The sequence below is a fragment of the Taeniopygia guttata genome, chromosome 1 (assembly GCF_048771995.1).
Source record: "Taeniopygia guttata chromosome 1, bTaeGut7.mat, whole genome shotgun sequence".
Lineage (NCBI taxonomy): Eukaryota > Metazoa > Chordata > Aves > Passeriformes > Estrildidae > Taeniopygia > Taeniopygia guttata.
Window position 1 is genome coordinate 115486833 of NC_133024.1, and position 18573 is coordinate 115505405.

General features: G+C 55.6%; 2 protein-coding genes across 3 annotated transcripts; both read left to right on the forward strand.

The window, feature by feature from the left end:
- The first annotated feature begins 259 nt into the window (after nt 1-259).
- Nucleotides 260-1349, forward strand: LOC100223643 (olfactory receptor 51G2-like). Its single transcript, XM_030284805.4, has one exon. The coding sequence runs from the start codon at nt 280-282 to the stop codon at nt 1252-1254; it is 975 nt and encodes a 324-aa protein (XP_030140665.4). The 5' UTR covers nt 260-279; the 3' UTR covers nt 1255-1349.
- Nucleotides 1350-1409: 60 nt separating this feature from the next.
- Nucleotides 1410-8060, forward strand: LOC115497224 (olfactory receptor 51E2-like). 2 transcript variants are annotated; one of them, XM_072936362.1, is made up of 3 exons: nt 1410-3061; nt 4509-4561; nt 5138-8060. In XM_072936362.1, exon 3 carries the CDS (start codon nt 5184-5186, stop codon nt 6132-6134), a length of 951 nt encoding a protein of 316 aa, XP_072792463.1. In that variant the 5' UTR covers nt 1410-3061; nt 4509-4561; nt 5138-5183; the 3' UTR covers nt 6135-8060. The 2 variants fall into 2 exon arrangements, with proteins under 2 accessions (XP_072792463.1, XP_072792467.1); XM_072936366.1 differs by lacking the exon at nt 4509-4561.
- The last annotated feature ends 10513 nt before the right edge of the window (nt 8061-18573 follow it).

Consider the following 18573-nt stretch of genomic DNA (forward strand, 5'->3'; position numbering starts at 1 on the left):
TGGAATGTTTTCCTTTTCATTCTAAAGCATTTCAAGTACTTCTTTTTTTTACTCTTTTTCAACAAAAACTGTCCATCCTTTTCCTTCAGTTTAGGATTTAATGGGTGAACAGGAGTGTAGCTGCATGTGACACTGTTCCCAAACAGCACAGGCATCCCTGCAGAGGCTGGTGGGGAGGTGGAGGGATGTGCAGCTCCCCTGTTCAGCGCAGCGTCCGGCTACGTGGAGCTTGTGTTGTTGGTTTGTTTTAGGTCTAGGCCATGTGAGAGCTGAGCTGGGATGGAGCATGACTCACACACCCCGTGGGAATTCAATGGCTCCTTCTATCAGCCTTCTGCTTTCCTCATGATGGGCATCCCGGGCCTGGAAGCCCTTCACCCCTGGATCTCCATCCCTTTCTGTGCGCTCTACCTTGCTGCTCTCCTGGGGAACTGCGCCATCCTGTTCATCATCAGGAGGACCCCCAGCCTTCACGAGCCCATGTACTACTTCCTGTCCATGCTGGCAGTCACCGACCTGGGCTTGGCTCTCTGCACCCTGCCCACCACCCTGGGCCTCTTTTGGTTCGACGTGCGCAGCATTGGCTTCGACGCCTGCCTCGCCCAGATGTATTTCATCCACATCCTGTCCTTCATCGAGTCCTCCGTGCTCCTGGCCATGGCCTTCGACCGCTTCATTGCCATCTCCCACCCCCTGAGACACCCGGCCATCCTGACCAAGAGCACTGTCCTGAAGATAGGCCTGGCCATTGTGCTGAGGGGGATGGTCTCGCTGCTCCCCATCCCCTTCCTGCTCAAGAGACTGACCTACTGCGGCAAGACCGAGCTGTCCCACTCCTTCTGCTTCCATCCCGACATCATGAACCTGGCCTGTGCAGATATAAAGGTCAACGTCTTCTACGGGATGATCATTCTCTTATCCACGGTGGGGATGGACTTAATCTTCATCGTGCTGTCCTACATCCTCATCATCAGAACCGTGGTCAGCCTCACCACCAGGGAGGAGTGTCTGAAGGCTTTGAACACCTGTGTCTCCCACATCTGTGCTGTCCTCGTGTTCTTCATCCCCATGATCGCACTGTCCATGATCCATCGCTTTGGGAAGAACGTTCCTCCTCTTGTTAACACCTTGGTGGCCTACACCTACCTCATCATTCCCCCCGCTCTCAACCCCGTTATCTACAGCATAAAATCCACCCACATCCGGGAGGCTTTGCTCAGGGCCCTGTGCAGGAAGCGTGGCTCTGACTGGTAGTTTCCTCCACCAGTTCTGCCAGAACGTGCTGATGGGCCGGGCTCTCTGTCAGGCCTCTGGATTGCATTCTCTGTCAGACCTCGGGACTGGGTTCTCTGTCAGACCTCTGGGACCGCTTCCTTGGTCAGAGCTCTTGGCCTGGTTTCCCAGTCAGAGCTGGTGGACTGCTCTCCTGCTGCTCCATCCATGCAGGTCGCTGCCAGAGGAAAGAACTGCAGATCCACTGGGATGCTGTCCCCCAGCCCAGAGCTGTGAGCTTTCATGTTATGTCCGGTGCTTTCCTCCCCTCCTGCACAGAGCATTTCTCATTAGGCCTTGTTGAGGGGTCCAGAGCACTCTCAGCCCTTGCAAATCATGCTCAGCCATCATCCGATTGTCCGGAGTGCCGTGTCCATCCCCAGTGACAAAACAGCTGCTTATGCACCGCTTTTGGAAGTCTTTGAGTCTTACCAGCTTGCCAAGTCTAATTAATGTCCCAGCATTGTCCTGCATTGAATGTCACATATGTGCAGCATCTGCAATAAAATCCATCTCTGCGTTGTGAAAGGTCACAGGATTTGAGGAGGCCTTTATCTGTCGATATGATGCAGAAAGATTAGGCTGGAGCTGCCTAAAATCTTCAGGGTGTGCTGCAGATGAGCAGGACTGGATGAGCCAGGTGTGCCTCTGGATGGGCCTGGGGGTCTGGTGGGGCTGGAAGCTCTCTTGCAAAAAAAGAGGGGAGTTCAAAAACATTGTAGGAATGGCTAACCCTCCTGAGACTCGGGCCCACGTGCTGCTGCCTTCCATCGGAGCTCTGCTGGTGCTGGCTGTGCCCTCAGCGGGCTGGGAGGAGATCCCAGGGCATCCACGGGTGGGAGATGCAGCACGTCCCAGCACCTCCTTGCTCTGCTGGAGGCTGGGTGTGAGCCAGGCAGGCAGAAAGGGCCATGGTTCTCCCGGCTCCCACAGACAGAATAAAATGTCCCAAAATCACAGAACAGAACCACAGAACCACGAGGGCTGGAAAAGCCCTCCCAGACCTGTGACTGATCGCCCACCTTGTCACGCACACCAGAGCACCGAGAGCCACGTCCAGTTGTAAATATTTCACTCCTCCAAATGGCAGAGCTGCAGTTCTGCTGATCTCAAACCGCATTTTGGCCAGTCTTGAGCACGGTGGAGAAGAGGAATCAACAGTCAGTGTTTACTTTGGAGGGATGAAGCAGCAAAGGCATGGGGACAGGATCCCAGCCCTGAACTGTCCTGGTTTTGCCTGACACTGAGCATTTCACCAGCCCAGATCAGACTTTCTATTCTGTGTAGTAGCTGGAGAGAAAAAAATTGAGAGGAAAAAATAATGGAGCGGAAACAGCTCCATAAAAAAGCAGAAAGAGGGCAGGGAGGATTCCTGAGGGGAGGATTCCCAGGCCACTGCTTGCTCTGTGTTGTGCTCATTATCTCGCTGTGTCCCAGGGTCCCCAGCCCAGGGTGAGACACCAACAGCCACCAGGAGCTCAGCCTGGGGAGCAGCTCCCACCGCCACTGGGGAAGGGGAGAGCTCTGCTCAAATACCTCTGATCTAAACTGGAGCTTGCAGGAAAAATTTACAGACAAGAACAGAACAAAGAGCTTTGCTGTGGAGATGCCTGGCTTGCAGCATCTTCACACGGGATTCTGAAATCGATGATTGAGAATTCTGAGAGGATTCTGAGTCTGCTCCCATTCTGAAAACTTCCAGAGTTCACCCCTGGATGTCCGTGATTCCTGGCTGCAGCTGTTCTCCAAAACGGCTCCGAAACAAAAAGCCCGAGGAGCCTCTGCCACAGTAAGAAATCTTTGTGGGGGACTTGGAGGGCAAAGTGTGAGGGATTTATCAGCACATCTGTCAGCACAGCTGGAGAGCAGGATGGAGGGGGAATGAAGGAGGGAGAGATGAAGGTTGGAGGGGAGAGGAAGGGGAAGGGAAAGAGGGAGACGGCAGAGAAGGAGAAAGAAGGAGAAGAAAGATGAGAGAGATGGGATTGTTTGGTCCGGAGAAGAGAAGGCTCCAGGGAGAGCTCCGAGCCCTGCCAGGGCCTGAAGGGGCTCCAGGAGAGCTGCAGAGGGACTGGGGACAGGGATGGAGGGACAGGAGCCAGGGAATGGCTCCCACTGCCAGAGGGCAGGGCTGGGTGGGAGATTGGGAATTGGGAATTGTTCCCTGGCAGGGTGGGCAGGGCTGGGATGGAATTCCCAGATTCCCCTGGATCCCTGGCAGTGCCCAAGGCCAGGTTGGAGCAGGCTGGGGCAGTGGGAGGTGTCCCTGCCATGTCAGGGGTGGGATAGGATGAGCTTTAAGGTTCCTCCCAGCCCAAACCATTCCATGGTTCTTTGATGGGGTGGAGATTGATCAAAGGTTGGACTCAATGATCCTGGATTTCTAACCTCAGTGATTCTGTGATTCTGTGATTTACTGCTGGGGGTGCTGCTTGGGTCCCCCTAGGAAAATAAATCTGCATTTACTGGTGTTTCAAAGACACGGATCCAGTTTCCACCTCTGCAGAAATCCAGGCCCTCTCAGCACCCGCCCTGCCCACCAGCAATCCCAAATCCTGAGCCACTTAAAAAAGCTTGCCTACATTTTTCAGTGGCAGAGAATTAGAGAGAACTGAAGCATCAGGGGCTGTTTCAGTGCCTGTCTCACAGCCCCATTCCCTCAGGGAAATGATCAGGAGGGCAGGAATTTTCCCATGAGACTCGGGTAACCCCATCAGGGCTGGCAGCTGAGGTGCCTCAGTACCTGTTGGTGATTACTGATTCTCCTTGTTCGTTCAGTTTGTGTCTTAATTCAAGTGCTTGGCTGACAACGCCATCCCTGGAATAGATTTTGGGCACAGTGACAGCAACAGTTCCTCCCACACTGTGTGTAAATTGGGTATAAAAAGCTACAATGTGAGTCCTACTCGTTATACATCCAAAATGGAAAAGCCCCACATCAGGAGAATAAAGCCTGATGCTATTTTAGGCCTTCAGCACAGATGTGCAATAAAAACCCCATGTTTCACAGCCCAACATTATTTATAAAGTAACTCCATTAATAACCTGCAGAGCTTGCCATAAAGCCACTTTGCATCGTTGATTTGCACAGATTGGGCATGAAAGGAATAACCAGAAAGCTCAGGTTGAGCTTGACCTTGTGCTGCCCATCCAGGTGGGTTTATTTCAGCACATGTACTGGCTTGGTGCCTGAAAATAGAAAGGTACCTAAAGCAAAGCCTTTTATTTATCTTCAGGCCATTATCCTTGGATCACAGCACTCCTGGAAAATCTACAGATACAGAATAAGGTGAATAATCTGATTATTTTTTCCTGCAGATATTCTGGTTTTTCCATACATGTTTTTCATAGGATGTAAATCCAATTTGTATGTGCAAAAAAATTTTGAGAGATCCATGTCTGCCTGTGCCTGTGAGCTGTTCTGGGGAGGACTGGGTCGTGGGAGGCAGCACTGCCAGCTTCAGCCTCACTGAGCACATTTCTGACAGGCCACCACAGCACATATGGAAAAAATCAAGCAGCACTGAAGTATTACAGAAAACACTAAAAATCTGCTGGGTTTTCTGTTACAATTTTTAATTTTGTCCTTTAAAGAGAAAAGCAAACAAGTTCAGCTGATGGGTTTGCTATTCAAAAGGTTGATTTTATGGTGTTCTGCCTTTTAGAGAATTCAGGCAATTCCCGTTCGAACTGAAATGTCAGCGTTTTGTCACTGCATATGTTGTTGCATAGAGCCATAACGGGGTAAAAAAGCGGGAGAGGAGCTCTCTGCACCAGCGTGGCAGCTCTGAGAATGCCAGGAATGGCCCTGAGGGATCCCAAGCCATGGGAAAGGGCTGGTAAAAAGTTCTCGTTTCCCTTGCAGCAGGAAGTGCCCGGGCGTAGCATGAGCGGCCCCGGCCCCGAGGGCCATGCCCTTCTCCAACAGCTCTGAGCTCAGCCCGTCCTTCATCCTGGCCAGCCTGCCGGGGCTGGAGGCGGCGCAGTCCTGGATGGCCATCCCGCTGTGCTCGGCCTACGTGCTGGCGGTGCTGGGCAACGGCGCCGTGCTGCTGGTGGTGCGCGCCGAGCCCAGCCTGCACGCGCCCATGTACTTCTTCCTCTGCATGCTGGCCGCCATCGACCTGGCGCTGGCCACGGCCACCGTGCCGCGCATCCTCTGCTTCTACTGGTTCGGCAGCCGGGAGATCAGCTTCGCCGCCTGCCTGCTCCAGATGTTCCTCATCCACACGCTCTCGGCCGTCGAGTCCACCGTGCTGCTGGCCATGGCCGTGGACCGCTACGTGGCCATCTGCCACCCGCTGCGGCACGCCGCCATCCTCACCAACGGCGCCACGGCCAAAATCGGGCTGCTGGCCGTGGCCAGGGGCGTGCTCTTCTTCCTGCCGCTGCCCCTGCTCCTCCTGCCCCTGCCCTTCTGCGGCCCCCGCGTGCTGTCCCACTCCTTCTGCCTGCACCAGGACGTGATGAACCTGGCCTGCGCCAACACCACCCCCAGCGTGGTGTACGGGCTCACCGCCATCCTGCTGGTCATGGGGCTGGACGCCGTCCTCATCTGCCTCTCCTACCTGCTCATCCTGAAGGCCGTCCTGCGCCTCGCGGCCTGGAGGGAGCGGCTCAAGGTGTTCAGCACCTGCATCGCCCACATCTGCGTGGTGCTGGCCTTCTACGTGCCCCTGATCGGGCTGTCCGTGGTGCACAGGTTTGGGAAGGACCTGGCTCCGCTGGTCCACATCATCATGGGCAACATCTACATCCTGGTGCCCGCCGTGCTCAACCCCATCATCTACGGGGTGAGGACCAAGCAGATCCAGAGGAGGATCCTGAGTTTGATTCACGTCACTGACAGGGCTCCCCGGTGACCTGAGCTCGGCTGCTGCCCCGTGTCCTCACTCTGGCTCACCTTGTTCTACGCTCAGAGCCTTTGGTGCCAGACTGTCCTCTCCGTGTGCTCTGAGGTGCTGCCACCAGGCAAAAGCTGATTGTAAACTCCTCCAGAGAGTATTTATCCTCACCAAACTCAGAGAGAAATGACTGCAATGATCGAAATCCAAGCCCAACCTGGCAGGTTCCACAAGAAGGGAAAAGCGACTCAGCAAATTTACACAGATGTCCCAACATTGCACCTCTTGGCTCCTGTCTCACCTCTAACAGCAGCGGAGCAGAGAAAATGCCGGGTGGTTTGAGATGATTTAGTTAATTCGTTGTTTTTCACATGGGGCACAGACACATTCCAGAAGTTTTGCCAGAAAATTTGCACATAGCACCCTTCTTTAAGTAAAATAATTACAGGACACCTGTCCAAAGTGACATTACAGATGCAGAAATGCATTTCAGAGAAAGAACATCCCCCTCTCTGGTCTTGTTCTGACCTCTTGTGTGCTCTGTCAAAACCCCTCAACCTCCTCATAGCAGATGCTGTGTAAAAATTCAGACTCAGAGTTAGTGGTAGCAATTGTAAAAATTATTTAAATTAGTAATTGTATTCAATAAAATGAAAATATCTTAAGGGAAAAAAATAAACAAGTAATAAATGTCAGTGATGACTCCAAGCTGAAGGAAGTCTCGTTTCCAAGCTGAAGGAAGTCTCGTTTCCAAGCCAAAGGTGTTCCACACTGGGAATCCCTAAAACGTCCTGTCCCCAGCACCACTGACCAGAGTCTGACACCATCCTCTGGCACGCCTTGGGGAGACGTGCATGGATTGATGGGAACCCCTCACGGTGTTCTCGTTATCCTGAGCTGTGGTTTCACACTCGAGGGGAAATCAGGGATGTTCCCACTGCACGGAGATCCCTCAGGGAGCGGTGCCGGGGCTGAGCTCCCGTTTGTCACCGTGGGTTTTGCTGCCCCAGGGTGGCACAAGGCCCTGCCCAGACCGTTCTGGGGGAGTGCAGCAGCACTGGTCTGATCTGCACTCCAGCAGGAGGCCCAGGTGCTCTCAAACCCCAGTGTCTCCATTAGGATCCCAGAATCCCAAATCCCTGGGGCTGGAAAAGCCCTCCCAGCCCAGGGAGTCCCAGCTGGGCCCATGCCCACCTTGTCCCCAGCCCAGAGCACTCAGTGCCACCTCCAGGGACACCTGCAGGGATGGGCACTCCAAAGCTCCCTGGGCAGCCCCTGCCAGGGCCTGAGCCCCCTTTCCATGGGGAAATTGCTGCTGCTGTCCCAGCTGAGCCTGCCCTGGCTCAGCCCCTTCCCAGCTCCCTCAGCCCCTCCTCAGGGACTGACTCTCTAGGACAGGGGCAGGTCCCAGAGCTCAGGGACTCTTGTCTGTGACTTTAGAAGGGAGATCTCACCAAACACTCTCTCGCGGGCCCTCAGTGCTGCAATGTTTGGTGGAGTTTGGTGCAGTTTCTTCCCTGTTCCAATGAATGCTGAGAGTAAAATAAAACCTAATTTTTGTAGTCCGTGTTGGTCCAAATTCACTCTTGGTATAACCTTTTCTGCTAAATTCAACCCCAATTTATTTCAAAATAAATCCTTTCGTTTAGGCGAGTTACAAATGGTTCTCATCTGGGACTTCAAGGCAATTCTGTCCCTGTCATTTTTGGCATATTCTGGTTTAATAGAGCTTAGAAGGGTAAAAAAAAAATCATAAAAATGAAAACAATCTGTACCTGTCTAATGTGATTTGGGAAATGTGAATGAGTTTTTCGGAGGCATTATGGGTCTAAACCCTTTTCAGGTGGCCATGGCATTGAGAAATGGCTCCTGCTCATTCCCCATATGTTCCTGTTTTTTCCTCTTGTGCTGAGAAAAAAAAAATAATAAAGAAAAATGAATGAACTACTCTGGAATGCTGTATTGTATTTCCTACTCATTTATTTCTCAGGAGTTAATAGAATCTCAGAACAGGAAGGCATGATGGATTGATTTCTCCTGGGTGCAGATAAAAACTCACATCTTGTTCTCCAAAGTTTAGTCATGGAGTGTTGCTTTTCTGGGGAACAGAACGTGCTGGAACACGGCACTTGTCTTTGCCACTTTCCTCCTGGAATGTCCAGTGCTGAGGGCCCAGGTCACCTCTCCTGCAGGAGAACCTCAACCCATGGGGACACCACATCTCCACCCTGAGCAGGGCCAGAGCCAGAGCTGGGGCTGGTGCAGCTTAGCTGGGAAGGGTTGGGTTCACTTGGCTGAAAAGGGAAAGCTGGGACAAGGGGAGGGATGCTTGGAGGGAGGGGTGGGGGAAAGAGGAGGATGGGGAAGGTGGGAAGAGGACTGGGAGTCACAGGAGCCTGGAGCTGGCAACAGAGGCAACAAGAACACACATAGGGCTGCAGAAGATGGAGATTCCTAGATCTCCTGGGAGATGCCCCCAAGTATTCTTCTCTTCTCTTCTCTTCTCTCCTCTCCTCTCCTCTCCTCTCCTCTCCTCTCCTCTCCTCTCTCCTCTCCTCTCCTCTCCTCTCCTCTCCTCTCCTCTCCTCTCCTCTCCTCTCCTCTCCTCTCCTCTCCTCTCCTCTCCTCTCCTCTCCTCTCCTCTCCTCTCCTCTCCTCTCCTCTCCTCTCCTCTCCTCTCCTCTCCTCTCCTCTCCTCTCCTCTCCTCTCCTCTCCTCTCCTCTCCTCTCCTCTCCTCTCCTCTCCTCTCCTCTCCTCTCCTCTCCTCTCCTCTCCTCTCCTCTCCTCTCCTCTCCTCTCCTCTCCTCTCCTCTCCGTTTTTAAGGTTGGAGAAGCCCTCTAAGCACACCGAGTCTGACCATTAACCCAGCACTGATGGGTTCCCCACTACAGCACGTCCCAAAGCACCTTATCCATGGTTTTAGAACACCTGCAGGGATGGGCACTCCAAAGCTCCCTGGGCAGCCCCTGCCAGGGCCTGAGCCCCTTTCCATGGGGAAATTGCTGCTGCTGGCCCAGCTGAGCCTGCCCTGGCCCAGCCTGAGGCCGTTCCCTCTCCTCCTGTCCCTGTTCCCTGGAGCAGAGCCCGACCCCCCGGCTGTCCCCTCCTGGCAGGAGCTGTGCAGAGCCACAAGGTCCCCCCTGAGCCTCCTTTTCTCCAGGCTCAGCCCCTTCCCAGCTGCCCTGTGCTCCAACCCCTTCCCACCTTTGCCCACCTCTGTGCCAGTCTCCCAGGCTGCCTGGGGGCTGGATACAGCTCCCAGCAATGGAAGGGCTTTATTTGCTGAACATTTTGATTGCAATTGGCTTTGCTGAATATTTGGCAAAGAGGGGCTGCACTGCCTGAGCTCCACACAGCACCAAGTGAACTGAACAAATATGGTTCAGGTTCCCAAATCTGCCTGGTTACATCATCATCCTCCATCTGTGCCACGGGGATGGTGCTGGTGCTCCTGACTTCCCTCTCCACGCCTGGATTAAAGCTGGGGATGAAAAGCAGCCAAGAAGGAATAGATTGCTGTTGTTTTGATTGATTGCTGTTTGGAAAGGATCATTAATACATACTACAGCAGTCTTAATTGCAAACCCAGCAATTAAACACAAATTTAACCTTGAACTGCCCAGACAAGGGCAATGGAGCTGGGGAAGGGTAGGGTGGGGATCAGGCTCTGCTCCAGGGAATGGGGACAGGAGGAGAGGGAACGGCCTCAGGCTGGGCCAGGGCAGGCTCAGCTGGGACAGCAGCAGCAATTTCCCCATGGAAAGGGGGCTCAGGCCCTGGCAGGGGCTGCCCAGGGAGCTTTGGAGTGCCCATCCCTGCAGGTGTCCCCTGGAGGTGGCACTGAGTGCTCTGGGCTGGGGACAAGGTGGGCATGGGGCCCAGCTGGGACTCCCTGGGCTGGGAGGGCTTTTCCAGCCCCAGGGATTTGGGATTCTGCTCTAGTGGAAGGTGTCCCTGCCCATGGCAGGTGGTTGGAACTCGATGATCTATCAGGTTCCTTCCAACACAAGCCCTTCTATAATTCCAGGGTGGCCCTTAGATCTGCTTCAGATCAAAACATTGGAAGAAACCAGGCACAGAACAGCACAACACAGCCCTGTTTGCGAGGTCACCAGCACTGAGTGGGTTAAAAGCTGCCACCTTCTCTGACTTCTGTCTCTAATTATGCATTAAGTATCGGGGGAGATGCAGAGCTCCCTGCTGGGATTGATGTGTCAGGCAGAAAAACACCTCAGGTCTCTGCAGAGCAGAGTGTCCCTGGGGCGGAAGGGCCCTGCAGGAAAGGCTCTGCTGGAAAGGCTCTGCAGAAAAGGCTCCGTTGGAAGAGCTCTGGTGCTGTGGCTGCTCTGGGCAGCCCCACTCCTGCCCCACTGCCTCTGCCTGGGAACTGTGCTCCCCGTCCCTCTGCTCTCCAAAGAATCATGGAGTTTCAGCTACAGCACCGTCCACAGAGGGAGCTGCCTGGAGGGAGTGAAGAAGAAAGCTGCCAGGACCTGCGATTCCCAGGATGTTTAAAGCCACTTAGGAAAAAAATGGGGAATGTCCCCAGAGAGCAGGTGACCCTCAGCCCAAAGTACCCGTGAGGTTTCCAGCACAGGCCAGCTCCAGCTGGTGACTGGTGGCCGTGCTGGGACGGGCTGGGATGGTCACTCTGTGACATCTGTCTGTATGCAGCAGGACCAGAGCCCAGCTCGGCTGCATCAGACCCTCGGGGGGGATCCACTAGACAGAATCCAGGATCCCTGGGGCTGGAAAAGCCCTCCCAGCCCAGGGAGTCCCAGCTGGGCCCATGCCCACCTTGTCCCCAGCCCAGAGCACTCAGTGCCACCTCCAGGCGACACCTGCAGGGATGGGCACTCCAAAGCCTGGTTCTGTTCTGGGACACTGCTCATCCCTCTGCTGCCTGCAGGTTCCCATCAGCTCCAGAAAGGCTTCCAAAGGCCCCAGCCAGGCTGGGGACATCTGCCTGATCTGCCCTGCAGGGCTCCTCGAGGGATCCTGGCTGCCAGGGACTGGGGAGAAGTGGGCTGAGCAATGTGCAGGGTGTGAGTGAGTCCCTGTCCTTTGGGGCACAATGGGCACCACTGCAGCGTGGGCTTGTGGGCCAGGGGGGCTGTCAAATATCTGACACTGGCACTTTTGGCCTGAAATCCACTGTTTCTTGACCAAGATGAGCACTTGGCAGCTCAGTGTACACCGATGAGCAGCACAGTGCTGTCAAACGTCCTTAGAGCTCAGGGCTGGTGACAAGGATCCATCTTCCCCCTAAGCACACCCCAGGAAGGTTTACTTCAGACCAGCTTTCCTCTGGTCTCCTGCCCTGGTCATCTTTTAGACACTGGACAGTAGCAAGTGTGCATCTCAGGCAGTCTTCCCGTCCAATCTATCCAGGAGGAATCCAGTGTGCTCCAGGAGAACCCCCCCCAGGAGGGACAGGGCACCTCCAGTGGAAGCTGGAACACTTCTTTTACAGGGGCTCTCCTGGCCTAGGGCAAGCAGGGACCTGTGGCCTTCACATTCTCTGAACAGAGAGACATAATTCTCTCTCTCAGGGATTTTTTTTAGAGAAGCACAGAGAGAAGAAGAGAAAACAATTCTTATTTGTACCTGTGTTTGTGTCCATGTGGAAAGTAGTATAGAGATTGTTTACTCAAGGTGATAACTTAATTAGATTCTGGTGATAGTTGTTTGGATTAATGGAACAATTGGATCCAGCAGCTGCGTAGGACTCTCAGGAGAGAGTCACGGGTTTTTTGGTTAGTTAGTTAGTGATAGTTCTTGTTAGTTTAATATAGTATAATAAAGTAATTAATTAGCCTTCTGAAATAATTTGAGTTCAGAGCTCATTCTTCCCAGGCACTGGGTCACTTTTACAATGGGGGCCAAAGGCTGTGGGGGAAATCTCAGCTCCCAGACCCTCTGTCACACCAGGCCAGGGCCAGAGTGCTCGATGCTCGTGTGTCCCCACAGGACAGAAAGCCCTCAGCACAGAACAGCCAAGAAGGGTTCATGTCCCTGAACATGAACCTGCATGGACCCTACTGCCTTCTCCCACCCTCCTTACTTCCCTCACTGGTATCCCTGGGCTGGAGGAGCAGTTCTGGATTGCCTTCCCCTTCTGTTACCATCTCCATATGGCACAGCCCTGCGGGAACATCTCCCTTCTCCTCACCATCGGGCAGAGCCCAGCCTGCAGGAGCCCTCGTTCCTCTTCCCGGCCACACTGTCCTGGTCCTGTGACCTCCACAGCACCCACAGTGCTCAGCACCTTCTGGCAGGTGCCAGAGAGATTGAGTTTCCCTCCTGCCCGCCCAGACATCCTCCATCCACGGCCTTTCCAGGGTGGAGCCAGGTGCTCTCAGCTGTGGATGGTTCTGTGGCTGTTTGCTGCCCGCTGGGCACCCCAGCACCCTGCAGTGCCCGCGCTGGTGGCCCTGGTGTGCCCGGTGCTGCTGCAGGGATGGCCCTGCTGACCCAGGTGCTGCTGCAGGGATGGCCCTGCTGAGCCCCAGGTGCTGCTGCAGGGGTGGCCCTGCCGACCCTGGTGCTGCAGGGGTGGCCCTGCTGACCCTGGTGCTGCTGCAGGGATGGCCCTGGTGTGCCCAGTGCTGCTGCAGGGATGGCCCTGCTGACCCTGGTGCTGCTGCAGGGATGGCCCTGCTGAGCCCAGTGCTGCTGCAGGGATGGCCCTGCTGACCCTGATGCTGTGGGGATGGCCCTGCTGAGCGTGGTGCTGCTGCAGGGGTGGCCCTGGTGTGCCCGGTGCTGCTGCAGGGGTGGCCCTGCTGACCCTGATGCTGCTGCAGGGGTGGCCCTGCTGACCCTGATGCTGCTGCAGGGATGGCCCTGCTGAGCCCCAGGTGCTGCTGCAGGGATGGCCCTGCTGAGCCCCAGGTGCTGCTGCAGGGGTGGCCCTGCTGAGCCCCAGGTGCTGCGGCAGGGATGGCCCTGCTGACCCTGGTGCTGCTGCAGGGATGGCCCTGCTGAGCCCGGTGCTGCTGCTCCACCAGGCACTCCTGAGCCAGCACCTGCAGCGAGCACAGGCTGTGGTGGCACTGGGGCACTGGGGCCACTGTCACTCGTGGCTCTCCTGGTGGCGGGGCTGCCCTGGTGCCGCTCTCTGTGTCCCACACCGGGATCCCGTGCGTGGTGTCGAGGCTGCCGTGCAGAGAGGCACCTGCAGCACCTGCAGCTCCCACACCTGTGTCCTCCTGCCTTCTACAGCCCTGCCCTCTGGGCAGCCCTCACCCCACGCCTGGGGCAGGGCATCCCTCCCCTGCCCGCCTGTACCTGCCCCTGGCCCACCCTGAACCCCGCTCTGTGAGAAGCTCTGGGACACGGTGCTCGTCCTCTTCCAGCACCACAAGGGAACCTGACCCCGATGGTTCGACTTGAGCACTCTAAAGGCCTTTTCCAACCTTTTTGGTTCTGTATGGGCCTCAAACTGTGCTGGTAACTTCCCGCAGCTGTGGGTAAACTCAACAACGGATAACACTGTGACTGTTCAGGGAGGAACCTCCCTCCCTACCTCGAGTTTAAGAGATCCATTTGTGCAGAAATCACTGGGTTCTCTCCTCTGTTACCACTGTCCAGGAGGTTTCATCCATTGTGTGATGGAACTTGGCATAAAAGCATTCAATTTGGCTTCTACACCACTGGGAATGCAGAGTTCACCCCTCGCAGGAGTTAAACTCCTCACTGCTGAAATCCTCTCACAATTAAAAAAAAATCCTCTCCTGACTAATTATTTTCACTGCGAGGCTGAGCAGTTCTGAAAGACCTTCCTGCAGCAGATTTCATCTTATGAAGAGCGTTCCTGCACTGTGTGGTGGCACTGAAAAGCCCCATAAGAAGGTGCATTCACATCTCTCCTTCCTGTCCTCTCCCCACAGAGGGTCTGCCAGGAAAGTTTCCTCCTGCCTGAACTCCCTTGTTGAGGTAAGGAGACAACAGCACGTTCCCACCCTGCTTTGACACCATTCCCAGTCCTATTTTGCTCCTGTGCCAGCTCCAGCTGGGGTTCACTCAGGAGCTGTTTGCATCATCCCCTCTGACACAGCAGATCAGCCAAAAAAAGAAAGATGATGAAGAAGAAGCATGGAATGAGCCTGGGAGCCCTTGTGGAGGGGGATGCAAAGACATTCACTGGCAGCCTGGAGGGAAGCTGCTCAGGCAGCTCCTATTTGAGTTTGGATAGAGAAATACCTATTTCAATATTGGTATTTAAGGCAAAGGGATCCGGGCTTTTCTGGGCTGCTTCCCACGTGTCAGCTCCAGATAAACATCAGCTCCCTTGGACAGTGCTGCCGTGGGGGCAGCGAGGAGCAGTTTCAGAGGAAGGGCTCACCAAGAGCTGGTCGCCCTCAGACCCTTTTTTCCTGTCAGGGAGAGCTGTGCACACCATTCACCCAGCCAGGGCAGAGCAGGGGTGACACAAGCTGCCCTTGGCAGTGCCAGATGTGCCACGGTGTGATCCTGGCAGCCACCTGAGACTCTGCTTCCTGCAGAGCAGGACCTGCACCCACCTCGGGGCCAGAAACCCCTAAGGAAGGACAACCCTTGCCCGTTTTCCAGCCTGGCCAGGTGGGTAGGCATGAATGAAATCTCTTCCCAGCATGCAGAAGTGGTTCCTGGGCAGCACAGGGAGCTGCCAGAGCTCTCCCCTCCAGGAGAGGGTGATGTGGTTATTGCAGATTTCATTCCTGCTGGAAAACAGCACTCCAGTTTGTACATACAGGCATAGCCAAGTCCAAACTCTGCCACCCCTGGGCTGGCAGATGTTCCCAGTGCTGCTTTTTGGCACCCACGAGCTGCTGGGTGCTTGGCAAAGCCTGGCTGCCCTGCCCGGGCTCTCAGCTGTGCTCAGCTCTGGGAGGCAAAGCTGCCTGGCAAGAGGCACTTCCCCCCGGCTCTGCGGCTGCCAAGGGGAGTTTTAGGGAAGGGAAAGATCATCATGGGGCTTTTTCACAGAAAGAAGGAAAACAGAGGTGCAAATGATTTAAGATAATAATAATAATCATAATAATAATAGCGACAAGAATAGATCTAAAGTGAGGATGAGGCTCCCTGCCAGCAGAGAAGATGTGCTTTGCAGCACTCACGCAGAAGGGATCCAGGAATCTCCCCCATAAGGCACCGAATCCACACTCAGATCTCCGGGTGAGGGAGATCTCCAGGCGATGTCCCAGCCAGCTCCTGGTGCGTGCACAGGGCTCCTCCTCTGGGCCCAGGGAGGCCAGAGCAGGGAGCAGCCAGCTCCCAGATCCCAGCTCCCATTCTAGGGGTGGGGTGTCTGGGGGATGCTCCCTGGGGTGTCTCTGGGATCCACCCCGGGGTGTCTCTGGGATGCATCCAGGGGTGTCTCTGGGATGCTCCCTGGGGTGGCTCTGGGATGCTCCCCGGGGTGGCTCTGGGATGCATCCAGGGGTGTCTCTGGGATGCTCCCTGGGGTGGCTCTGGGATGCTCCCTGGGCTGTCTCTGGGATGCTCCCTGGGCTGTCTCTGGGATGCTCCCTGGGCTGTCTCTGGGATGCTCCCTGGGGTGTCTCTGGGATGCTCCCTGGGGTGTCTCTGGGATCCACCCCGGGGTGTCTGTGGGATCCACCCCGGGGTGTCTGTGGGATCCACCCTGGGGTGGCTCTGGGATGCTCCCTGGGGTGGCTCTGGGATGCTCCCTGGGGTGGCTCTGGGATGCTCCCTGGGGTGGCTCTGGGATGCTCCCTGCTTTCCCCTGCCTTCAGCCAGGGTGCTGCTCTCCAGCCCCGTTGCTCCCTGGAGCAGCACAGTCAGTGCAGGGTCACTCTGCCAGTCGAGTGAAAGCTCCTGAGCCCCAGCACAGCAAGGAGCCCCCATCACTCACCATCCATCAGCACACATGGGCTCCTGCAGCTCCACCAGCGTTCTGGCTTTCAGGAGTTGTCATTCTCCTGGCCAGGAGCTGAGCACAAAGGTAAAATTCCCTCTTGTGTCTCAGCCAAGCAACAACTCCAGACCCCCATCGTCTCAGGGCCACAAAGCTTTGCTGTGTGTCCTGACTGCTCTTTTAAAGTTTGGTGAATTCTTGTGCACGATGAGCAGGACCTCTTGTGGGACCTGCTGTGGGACCTGCTGTGGGACCCACTGTGGGATGTGCTGTGGGATCTGCTATGGGATCTGCTATGGGATCTGCTGTGGGACCTCCTGTGGGATCTGCTATGGGACCTGCTATGGGATCTCCTGTGGGATCTGCTGCTTGGTCAAAGAGGCTGCCCTGGGAAAACGAGGAACAGGCTGAGACCCTTCCAAGGTCTTGGGGTGGAGCACCAGGTTTGAGAAATCTCCACGAGATTTCCCACATCAACAGATGTGTTGCACACACCCACCAGCACCCAAGGAGAATAGTGAGAGGCAAGAGTGGTCTTCAAGCTCCCTTCTCTGAGCCTGTGTGGGACCGGTGGTCCCAGTGCTGTCACCAGGTCTGGGGGGCTCTGGGGCGTCGGGGCTGCACTGAGCTTGTTGCAGCAGGAGGAGGCACATGTTCTGTGTGGAACTGAGGCTTTAACACCCCTGTAGAAGCACAGAGGGCGGCTGTTACAGCCCAGAGCCTGCCCTGGTGTCCTCCATGCACTCCCTGGTGACAACGCAGAGCAAAACACAGAGTGCAGCCCCCGCAGAGTGCCCCATTCCCCTACAGAGGATTCCTCGGGGGCATTTGGGTGTGGGATTTGGACACCACGGTGGGGGGGCCCTCCAGCTGGAGCCACTCTGCCCCAAGTCCAGGCCATGGCCCTGCCTGTGGCTGGGTGGGACGAGGGGGGCTTGAAGGTCCCCCCCAGCCCCCCGATCCCGCTGCCCCTCCTGGCCCAGCCGCAGCTCTGCTGGCTCCCTCAGCCCCTGCGGAGGGAAGGGGAGGGGAGGGCTGCAGCTGTCCCCCGCTCTGTGTCCCTGCAGCACTGGCACCCTGCGCTCCCAGAACTTACCTGCCACCCACGCCGGCCCCGAGGGCACGGGTCACTCTTAGGGTCTAAGGCACTGGCAAATCCAGAACCTTCTGTTCCCCTTCATTTCCGAGCTCATTCGCCATCCCAGCTGCTGCTGTAAGCCTGGCTGCTCCCGCTGCCAGGCATTTCAGCCGGTATTTATTAGGAAAATGCACAGCAACGACCATTCTTATCAGGAATGCTGTTCTCGCAGCCACAGCTGGGAGGAAAATGAGGCAGCAGGTGCCCAAATCTCGGCACAGCGCTGGCAGCCCAGGGCCCCCAGCCCAGCCCTCGGGGGAACGCTGGGCTCTGTGGAATACAAATATACAAATATACAAATATACAAACATATCACGACAGAGATGCTTCAAGGGCTGGAGCCTGGAACGCAGAGCCGTGCCTGTGGGGCTGTCAGAAAACATTCAAAGCAGGCTGTAAAATGCCCCTCCAGCTGACACTAATGAGTTCCTGACTGCCCCGCTGCTCTTTTCGGGGGGCTGGTGTGGGAGAAGTTCAGATTTTCCAGCCCCCAGCATCCAAGGAATCGCACTCAATCTGTCTGTGTAAACAGAGAACTTGGCATTGTTTAGCTGAGGACTGAGCCCATCAGCATGCCCTGAGAAATGGAATTGGTGTGTTTTCAGCTGCCCCACGGCTCAGACAAAGCTGCAGACATCTGCACCTCCGCTCCTCACTTCAGCAGCCCAATAATTAGCTTGATAAGTTAAATTAGCAGACAGCTTTCCAGCGTGCTCTAATGGCCTTCAGCACGGAAACACAGATGTAATATTTGAATCTGAGTGTGCAAGCTCCGACGTGCACGGCATCCTCACCCTCTGCAGCACCCCACAAACACAAGCAGGTGGGTGAGCACCACCGGGAGATGGCACGAACCCGCTGCCAGCGAACCCCAACAGCAGCAGGTCCCTGAGGTCACTGTGTGCAGCGGGACTCCCGCATTCACCCCAGCCAGGCGGGACCCGGGAGAAAAGAGAAGCCCAGCAGCAGCTCCGAAATGCGATTCCTGCTCGTGTCTGGGTCTCTGCTGCAGAGATTTGGGGCTGGCAGGGCACTGACAGAGCGGGGAGGAGGCAAGGGGGTGGAACAGGGGAAAGATGAGGCGGATCCGCTCTGACAAGTCCCTCTGGGGTTTCCAACCTTCCTTCCTGCAAAGTCCCCAAGGGATCAGAAATCCTTTAAGATCCAGACGCTGTTTTTGAGGGGCTCTGCCGCAGTTGCCATGACATCAGATGTGGCAGCGAGGGAGGGAAAAGCTGTGATGCTGCTCCCGGCCAGCCCCGGCACCGGGGGCTCGGGAAAGAGAGAGGAGGGCATGTCCCCCTGCAGCCTCACCCGCTGCTTTGGCCATCCTGGGAAATCTGCAAGGACCCTTTGTGCCACAGGCAAAGAGATTTTCTGTCCAAACATCTCTGAGGCGTGACAAAAACTGAAACAGTCCCTGCAGGAGCAGAGATTCTTTGGGCAAGTCGGGAA

Bases quoted from the DNA above. Each gene is read 5' to 3' on its own strand.
- LOC100223643 (XM_030284805.4), top strand. From the start codon at position 280: ATGGAGCATGACTCACACACCCCGTGGGAATTCAATGGCTCCTTCTAT.
- LOC115497224 (XM_072936362.1), top strand. From the start codon at position 5,184: ATGCCCTTCTCCAACAGCTCTGAGCTCAGCCCGTCCTTCATCCTGGCC.